Source organism: Cylas formicarius, unplaced genomic scaffold (genome assembly GCF_029955315.1).
Source record: "Cylas formicarius isolate icCylForm1 unplaced genomic scaffold, icCylForm1.1 PGA_scaffold_12__32_contigs__length_19106922, whole genome shotgun sequence".
Taxonomy (NCBI): Eukaryota; Metazoa; Arthropoda; class Insecta; order Coleoptera; family Brentidae; genus Cylas; species Cylas formicarius.
This window is the reverse complement of record NW_026844225.1, coordinates 18,165,753-18,174,279: the sequence shown is the minus strand read 5'-3', so window position 1 is coordinate 18,174,279 and position 8,527 is coordinate 18,165,753. Positions and strand designations below refer to the sequence as shown.

Genomic DNA, 8,527 nt, shown 5'->3' with positions numbered 1-8,527 from the left:
CCTTAGCAAGGTACGGGTCATTGCTATAAGAATAACGAATAGTTTCGCTTGCTTAATATTTCCGTTAGTTGTTTGACAAGAAGTGTTGCAAAAAGGAGTGTTTTGTTTATCTGCAGTGTTCACTTTCGTAATATTTTTTTAAGGTAAGAAGATAAAAATAGATAAGAAATTGTAAATTCATTTCATATCACCCTAGACCCATTAACATTCAGATTATGATTATGATATGATATCTAGATACAAATTTATCTTCATAAGCACTTTTAAACAGTGTATCAATTATTAAATAATAAAAATATTTATTTTGATTATAATTATTTATCTCCCACTAGTTACTACTAGTTACTTGTTCCCAAGCGCATTCACCAAAAACTTGGTTCCAGTGAATTAGATCAATTGCATCTCAGTGGGTCTGTTAATTATCGCTGCTAAAGGTTTTCCTACCCGATATGACCAGTCCAAAAAAAATTACAACAAAGACTATTTTTGAAATTACGATGAACCTATGCTCGCTTTAGATCCCCAGGAACATTCTAACGATGTCACTATGTTCTTTAGGAACTCGTAAACAATAGTTGCTATTTGGTTTGCTTTGTAATCAATTGCGGTTGTGGTAAATTTAAAATAATTACCATATTTCAGGGCGCGTGCGTAAAGAATCAAAATGGGAATAGGTGTTCTACTGAAAGCGGGTTTTGCCGTCGGTGTAACGCTGATTTTAATCGCGTCTGTTGGTGAGTCCGCACCTGCCAATTCTTGGTCAGGATCCACACGTTCGCAGTCACCCTCAGCGAAAAGACAAAAGACGGGACATAAAGTAATGGAACCAGCATTCGAAAATGCCGGTCAAACTGCAGGAATAGAAGTCTGGAGGATCGAGGTACTATTACATATGCTATTTAAAAAGAATATCGTTTCAACAGGTTGCTTTGAAATTGAAATTCTTTCTCGTCGTCGACGAATCGTTTAGAAATATTTAAGTAGGAAAGACGTAAGAAGAAAGACGTAATACCACCAGATTATTTTAGAATATTTTAAATCAGTGCCGAGAAATTTCAATAATGTGTCAGACAATAAAAAATAGGCATAATGAGGTGATAATTGTTCAATTTATTTTATTGATTGTTAATTGCAGCTAAATCATAAAGATTCAAACGAAACTCATAGAACTTTTCGTAGCAATAAAACGAAATGGCTTCATAAAAGTTTTTAACACTTGTTTACATATCTTATCAGGACGCGTCGATTAATTTTTACGATATGCGGAACATCGCAAATCCTGATTGATGGTGGATGCGCTACGCTAAAACCAAATATCTGTTGAATCTTTTTATTGGTTAGTTAATAAATAATAATATTAATAATAAATTAATCAGTGTGAGTAAAATGACGATTTCAAAATTAAAAATGCTCAATATTTAAAAAAAAAAGTTATTCGAAAATAAAGTTTAGAGTCAAAAGACGAGTGATTCGCGAGGAAGAAGTGCAAAATAAAAAAAAACAGATAATAGTAAATATTAAAATATAATAAATAAACGTTATTTTCCAGGTAACGCAATTTGTTGTTGTTTAAACGGGAGAGATTTTTGCAATGGAACTTTCAACCCATTTTTTAAATATGTAATTTTAAAATATATATACGTCACAAGATAAGTGTTTCAGGAGGCCTTAATTAAAACGTAATTCTCTAGGTAATTCAATTTGTTGTTATTTTAGCGGGAGAGATTATTGACATATAACAATCAAGGGTAAAATAACGATTTCAAAATTAAAAATGGCTATAAAAATATTTTTTTAAATATGAAATTTAAAAAATTAATATATTTCACAAGATAAATGTTTCAGGGGGCTTAAATACTGATGAAGAAGAGTGCAAAATTAAAAAAAACAAAAGCAAATTTTAGAATATAATAAACGTCTCGACTTTGTTGTTAGTTAAATGGGATTAACCTTGAATATCACGGCCAGTACTACAATAGGTACAAGCCATTAGTCACAAAGGATTTTAGTAAAATCCACCGTAAGAAATTTCCTGTTTTATAAACAAATATTCAAGGATAAACAATGGCGGATGAATACATTCCCGAAATCGTTAAATGGACCTGATTCAACAAAAATATCGCTGACTAAGCCTGCAAGTTTAGATACATTTTCACTTAGAAAATAGTCAGAAAAAAAAACTATATATAAAATCGCGCGTATTGTCGATTTTTGGATAGTTTCCAAAGCGTCGGCCTTTTCATTAAAGCAACGTTAATTAGGGCAATAATTAATTTTTCCGGGACACCACGAATTATCTATAAATCGATTTTGAAGCAAAACTTATGTTATCGAATTTTTATATTTATTTTAAATTTTTTTAGGAATTCGAAATAAATGGTCCAAGAACCACAATAGTGAATGGGTTAAAGCTCAAAAAATGTAATAGCTTTATCAGTGCCATATGTTGAAGACGATTAGATCGTAATAAAACACTAAGTAAAAAATCTAATATTAGATTTTCCGATAATTTAGAAAAGCTGACCTTTTTCAAGCAGCTTTCTCATTGTCTTGAGAACGTAAATCACTGCGAAATATAATAGGGTTGCCTTGAACGGGGGCGCAAACGAAGCGTACGACATTTAAGGCGTCATAAAACGGCAAATAACATTTAGGTATTTAGAATTTTCATTTTAGGACTTCAAACCGGTGGCGTATCCAAAAAATCAATATGGAAAATTCTACTCTGGGGATTCGTACATTGTGCTAAGCGTGCGTATATTAATGACTAGTAATTTCCATTATTAGGTGTGTAATCGATATTTTTTTTTAGACGAAAATCAACAAAAAAGGTGAAAAATCGTGGGATATTCATTTCTGGCTTGGGTCACAAACTAGTCAGGTGCGTAGACGGCCAGAGTTTTTGTTGTTTACAAAGCACTAAAATTAACTGAAATATTTGGTGACAAGATTTATATAAACCACTAAATCAACTTGCGAAACGGAAGATCAGTAAATAACTAACAGACCCGATGTTTTTCCAGATGCGCTGGCCGAAAATAATTTTTATCGCGTCGTAAAATCCGTTTGCTTTGCGGATTATACATCCCATCCAAGACGTAAAATTTAATAACTGTTTAAGAAAGATCACTGATTTGCAAAAACACGGAGAAATTAACCAAGTGCTACTTAAATTTGTATTTAAGTTCCACCTTTTTAATTGAACTTTTATTCGAGAATCATCTTAACCCTAACATGTCAGGATGAAGCTGGCGCTGCAGCCATATTATCAGTTCAACTGGACGAGCAACTTGGTGGTGGACCAGTCGAACACCGCGAACTTGAAAATCACGAATCCCAACTGTTCCTGTCTTATTTCAAAAGCGGGGTGCGATACCTGCAGGGTGGTGTCAGTTCAGGGTTTCACCACGTCGATAGGAACGCATTCGAAACCAGATTGTTCCAAGTTAAGGGAGCGAGAAACATAAGAGTAAAACAGGTAACACGTTACTGTTTACGCCCCTAAAAAACCATCCAACAAACAACCACCCTAGGTTGTTCCAAACATTTCCTCCATGAACAAAGGGGACTGCTTTATTTTGGATACTGGCAACAATATCTACATATATGTCGGCACCAAAGCAAAAAGGGTAGAAAAACTCAAAGCCACTGCAGCTGCTAATCAAATAAGAGACCAAGATCATTCCGGCAAGTCCAAAGTCGTAATCGTTGGTGAGGAGATTAGTTTTTTTCTTTATTCATGCGCTAGTTTCTATACGGGGCAATTTTTGTAGATGAGTTTAGTCCCCAGTCCGATTTCGACGACTACTTTAACGCCTTAGGAGGGGGGTCAAGAGAGGAAGTACCAGAAGAGAGCGCTGGCGGCGACGACCAACAGTTCGAAACCAATGAAGAACGCATTGTGACCCTCTACCGAGTGTCGGATGCTTCGGGAAAATTGCAAGTTACCCCAGTAGGGCAGCGGCCGCTTGAAGCTTCCTTGTTGGACGAAAACGATTGCTTCATACTAGATACCGGAGATTCTAACATTTTCGTTTGGATCGGTAAGAAAGGGACCAACCAGGAGAAACAACAAGCGATGGGTAAAGCCGACGCGTTTTTGGTGGAACATAAACATCCGAAATGGACAAACGTGCAGAGGATCGTGCAAGGAGCAGAGCCTGTTGCGTTTACCCAATATTTCAGAACTTGGCAAGGTACTGGCGAATTACGTCATCGCCTCGTACGTTCTGCAAGCAGCGATTGGGAACCCAGGCTGTACCATATGTATAAAAAAACACCAGGCAGCAAGTTCATAATCGAAGAGGTGCACAACTTTAATCAGGAGGATTTGAATGTCGATGATGTGCTATTTATGGATGTGGGAAGACAAATCTTTATATGGATCGGCAATAACGCCGATGAAGAAGAGAAAGGCGAGAGTGGCGAAGTCGTCCAGGTAATAGAGGTTCCTTCTAATAACCCGTTACTTTAACGTTTCACGTTTCAGAGTTATCTGCAAAAACATGGCCGAGAAGATGTCGCTATCGTTACAATTCACCAAGGCGAAGAAAATGAGGAATTCCAGAGCTATTTCGCCGAGTGGAATCCGAACTTTTGGGACGATCATTCGCCCAATGTCAGACACCTCATCAAAAATTTCGAAGAAGACTGAACGATTCGCTAATATTACTGCACCTGCTTGTCGCTTGCTTTTATATACAAAAAAAAAAACGTTCTACTGAAATATTAATATATTTAAAGTTTAAGTTACAAAACTGTTCAAACTGCAAAAATATGTGACCGAAAATTAAACCTGATTATTGGAAAGTACGTACTTGTCATTCAACACAAGTTTTATGATTTATATCGCACAAATTTCCAAAACGGGTGATGCTATAAAATTTACAATCCAGGAAACTGTCAATTTTATCTAGAGCGGTTACAGTTATATACAATCAACATGAAAAGGAAATGATGTATGTACAACATTACGAATATACAAACAATGCGTTTAAACAGCTTTCGCGATATAACCATCGCTTAAATTAAATTGATTTAAAACCATTCAATGAAACTTGTAGAGCAAGATCTACAGAGGCCCCGTGTGAATTCTTACGAAAGGAATAATTTAAATATGCTTGTCCAAAGCTAGTCCAAAAACAAAAATAATCCCAATGGCTTATTAAAAAAAATTTTTGGACGCTTTATAAATTGGATAGAAACGAACAATTTTGCTGGCTAGGTAGACTGCGTGAAAAGAGGCCGGGTTTTTACTGGACTAGAAATTATTGAATATTACTTAACTCGAACAAACTTATGAATACACACCAAGGCTCGAAATCACTAAGTTTGTTTTAAGCGACGTAATTATACTGATTGGGGTTGTCTTTGTCCCTTTCCATGTAATCTCGATCTATCAGAGACTCGATACGCTTTTTTAGATCTGCGGGCTGCAAATTAATGAATCAATTAGTGTTAATCAGTATGTTCGCAGCTAAAACCTCTTACCTTCACAGGGAATTTGAGTTGCAAGTACAGTTCGCTTATGAGGAGATTGTGGCTTAGTGTTTTACGCATTTTCATTATTCTCACTATAGCTGCATCAATTTGATATTGACGATCCTGAAAGACTCTCTCCTCAGTAGCTTTCTGCTCTTCGGTCTGAAAGAAACAAAATCACACTTTTTGGCTAAACCATTTAACATAATCACTCACTGTCTCCTTCATTTGAATTTGATTAATCTTAATTCGAAACAGTTTATTTGTAAACTCGTTATTAAATCTAAACCTATCATTGTCATAAATATCTCTTCCTTTGGGAATTTTATTCAGTACTCTAGCTTTACCGCATGCCAAGGATTGTAAAGTTCTTCGTAGTTCCCCATCTTCTATATTGGTCACTTCTTTGATATAATCAAACGATAGTTCATCGTAGTTGTTAAATAATAAAATCACAAGTGTCTGAAATAATGAAACAACCAATTCCTTAGGCCCAGTTTTAAATCTTGACTTTAAAACACAGTGTCCTAAAGTCGGTTGCCATTGCAGTTTTCTACCACTGTGTTTGCTTAGATAGAAATCCCTAAATATATCCTGAAACTTCACCATCTCATCGGGCAGAGTCACTTCCATAGGATGATAGGTGGGCCAATAACCCATGGTTAAAATATTAACAGTCATATCTATAGGAGGCAAATCGCGAGTATTAATATTTAGGTATTGTTTAAAAGCAACATTGATATCCTTGCTAAGTTCCATATCTTTAAACATTCCCTCAAGCTTGGATGTAAAACCACCTCCACACTCTTGCTTGAGCTTACTCAACATGCTCTTTTCAGCATCAACACTAGCAGATTTACCAACCAACAGTCTTTTGGCAAGATCCTTTTTGTAGAATGCTTCAAATACATCTTTCCCATGAATAAAACGAAAAAGTACCATAATTTTGTCTAAAAGTCGCTCCAGCTCTTCTTCTGTGGCTTCCTTGTTACCTGCACGAAGTTTTGAATCCACAAATTTTGCTGAAACAAGTTAGCTAATGACTTAAATACTTTTAAGCAAAATTGATCAACACATGCGTTAAAGTAAATTATTGACACCTACCAATGAGCTCGGCTGGCTTGTTGGTCCTTTGATTGATAAAATGTTCAAAGGCCTCTTTTAAAGAATTGCCAAACTTCTCATTTTTGTGAAAGCAAGTAACCACAATATTGTCCATAGCATCTTTAAAATCCAACAACTCTTGAACCATTGTTTTGTCTTTCTCAGGGTCAATTACAATGGTTCGTCCTCGCTTTTTGATGTAGGCATTAAAAGTTGTGCACAGTTCAACAAGGCCATTTTTAACACGACTCAACAAATTATACAACAATGATAAATCAGTTAATCGAAATTCACTTAACAGTAGATCCAGACCTTTTTGAAGAATGTTGGTTACATGCTCACTGAGTAATTGCTTTTCAACTGTGTGAATCAACTGGCACTTGGTGCTTATATCGAGATAATGCAATACTCTTTCATTTTCCTCATTTATTCTCTTATCAACATGAGCTAAATAATCAGGAACATCCAATTCCTGCATAAGTCTCTGACCTTCTGCAGCATATAACCGTTCAGTGGATTGAAGAAATTTCTGTTCAAAAGCTTTGTCATATATTTGCAGGTCTGTGAGCATACGCAAAAGTGACTTAAGAAGAGTACGATCAATTTTATCACCTTGTCTTTCTTTCTCAATGAGCATTAAAAGTCCTTCAACAACCCGTGTCTGAACTAAAGTATTGCGCAAGATACATTTACTAAATAATTCCAAACCCATCTCCCAAATCGATAAAATGTTTGAATTTTGCAAAACATATGTTCGGTCCAAATATAAAAATATGCTTCGAACCATTATCATTTGATTGCAATGAGCTAACCATGTTTCATTCATTTTCTTAAGAAACAAAAATCTATCCATGGATTCTGCTAAAAACTGTTCTATGTTGTGGGCTACATGTTGCTCCGTTAAATTGTAGAGTCTTTTGTACAATGTAGGAGCCATTTTGTGGTTGCACATATTTTCTACTGCCTGATACAATTCTTCCAGGGAGTATTGGTTTGGTTTTGACTGCTGAATAGCTAGAACGGCACTGCATAGCTTTTCCCATGTTTGTTCGGTGTAATCTTCAGGTAATTTAGGAGCACCTATAACAACTATCAGTTAAACTCACCAATACAATTAAATTAAAACTCCACTTGAACATAAAATTTACTACACTCAGTAGGAAACCAAAATTATTATTATTAATTGAATCTATAACTTCAACATACTTTTTAAATTTTTGATGATGAGTTTCTTAGCAGCAGTCGGTTTGATCAACAAATTCAAGTTCCTGTTCACCCCATTTTGAGGAATATTAGAAAAATTCGCCCTGCGATTTGTAGTGTCACTCATTCTATTTGAAATTTTTCCGGCTTCGAATTTCTTGAATTGGTACAGTTTGCTAAATAGCAACTTTAAACAACTTTAAAGGCAATATGAAGAAAACCATGTTATTTTCTAAAACAATAGACTGAAAACTTTACGAAAATTAACTATCACTCTACTAAAATACCACAGAATAAAACGACATAACAGCATAGGTAACGGACAGAGATCTAGGTTAGGTAGGTACACAGAATTAGTGGCTGAAAACTTCGCGCATTCGCAGTTTATAATACAACTAGTAAAACCTCTCAAAAGTACCAATTATGCTATTCTCTATGTGTCTCTTGATCTACCGAGAGGCGGCCGGTCCGTCTATTCTAGCTTTTCACTGACTCAAGATTTTGTTGACATTATATCAACCTATATCCATCAGGAAAGGTGTTGTTAGTTCTAGGCCCGCATTTTCCCCTTTTTTTACATTATGCACAAGCTCCTAATTAATTTTCTTCACCAGTCTGTATGTGTAACTCCAAATGCAAAAACTGCTCCTGTGCAAAGCTGTCCAGAATATTACTAGCTAGATACTTACTTGTATTTATAGACAAACCCTTGAAAACTTCCGCTGAAATACTGGTTAGT

The 8,527-nt window shown here is 35.5% G+C and overlaps 2 protein-coding genes across 3 annotated transcripts; one reads left to right on the top strand and one right to left on the bottom strand.

The window, feature by feature from the left end:
* Position 1: 1 nt before the first annotated feature.
* Positions 2-4,798, top strand: LOC132695833 (gelsolin-like). The gene is made up of 8 exons (XM_060660343.1): positions 2-143; positions 643-880; positions 2,677-2,751; positions 2,813-2,881; positions 3,242-3,478; positions 3,534-3,711; positions 3,774-4,438; positions 4,490-4,798. Exons 2-8 carry the CDS (start codon positions 665-667, stop codon positions 4,652-4,654), a joined length of 1,605 nt encoding a protein of 534 aa, XP_060516326.1. The 5' UTR covers positions 2-143; positions 643-664; the 3' UTR covers positions 4,655-4,798.
* On the bottom strand, positions 4,700-8,524 carry LOC132695831 (cullin-4B). 2 transcript variants are annotated; one of them, XM_060660341.1, is made up of 6 exons: positions 8,478-8,524; positions 7,792-8,020; positions 6,586-7,665; positions 5,698-6,503; positions 5,491-5,643; positions 4,700-5,432 (listed from the first exon to the last, which is right to left on the bottom strand). In XM_060660341.1, the coding sequence occupies exons 2-6, from the start codon at positions 7,913-7,915 to the stop codon at positions 5,337-5,339; spliced, it is 2,259 nt and encodes a 752-aa protein (XP_060516324.1). In that variant the 5' UTR covers positions 7,916-8,020; positions 8,478-8,524; the 3' UTR covers positions 4,700-5,336. The 2 variants fall into 2 exon arrangements, with proteins under 2 accessions (XP_060516324.1, XP_060516323.1); XM_060660340.1 differs by lacking the exon at positions 8,478-8,524 and adding an exon at positions 8,076-8,453.
* Positions 8,525-8,527: the final 3 nt, after the last annotated feature.

What these genes read in the sequence shown, in the direction of transcription:
- LOC132695833 (XM_060660343.1), top strand. Translation starts at nt 665, where the DNA reads ATGGGAATAGGTGTTCTACTGAAAGCGGGTTTTGCCGTCGGTGTAACG. An exon ending in GTCCAAAGTCGTAATCGTTG is followed by an intron (nt 3,712 to 3,773) that starts GTGAGGAGATTA and finishes CAATTTTTGTAG; the next exon opens with ATGAGTTTAGTCCCCAGTCC. An exon ending in AGAGTGGCGAAGTCGTCCAG is followed by an intron (nt 4,439 to 4,489) that starts GTAATAGAGGTT and finishes TTCACGTTTCAG; the next exon opens with AGTTATCTGCAAAAACATGG.
- LOC132695831 (XM_060660341.1), bottom strand. Translation starts at nt 7,915, where the DNA reads ATGAGTGACACTACAAATCGCAGGGCGAATTTTTCTAATATTCCTCAA. An exon ending in CATCATCAAAAATTTAAAAA is followed by an intron (nt 7,666 to 7,791) that starts GTATGTTGAAGT and finishes TAGTTGTTATAG; the next exon opens with GTGCTCCTAAATTACCTGAA. An exon ending in CAAGCCAGCCGAGCTCATTG is followed by an intron (nt 6,504 to 6,585) that starts GTAGGTGTCAAT and finishes AACTTGTTTCAG; the next exon opens with CAAAATTTGTGGATTCAAAA.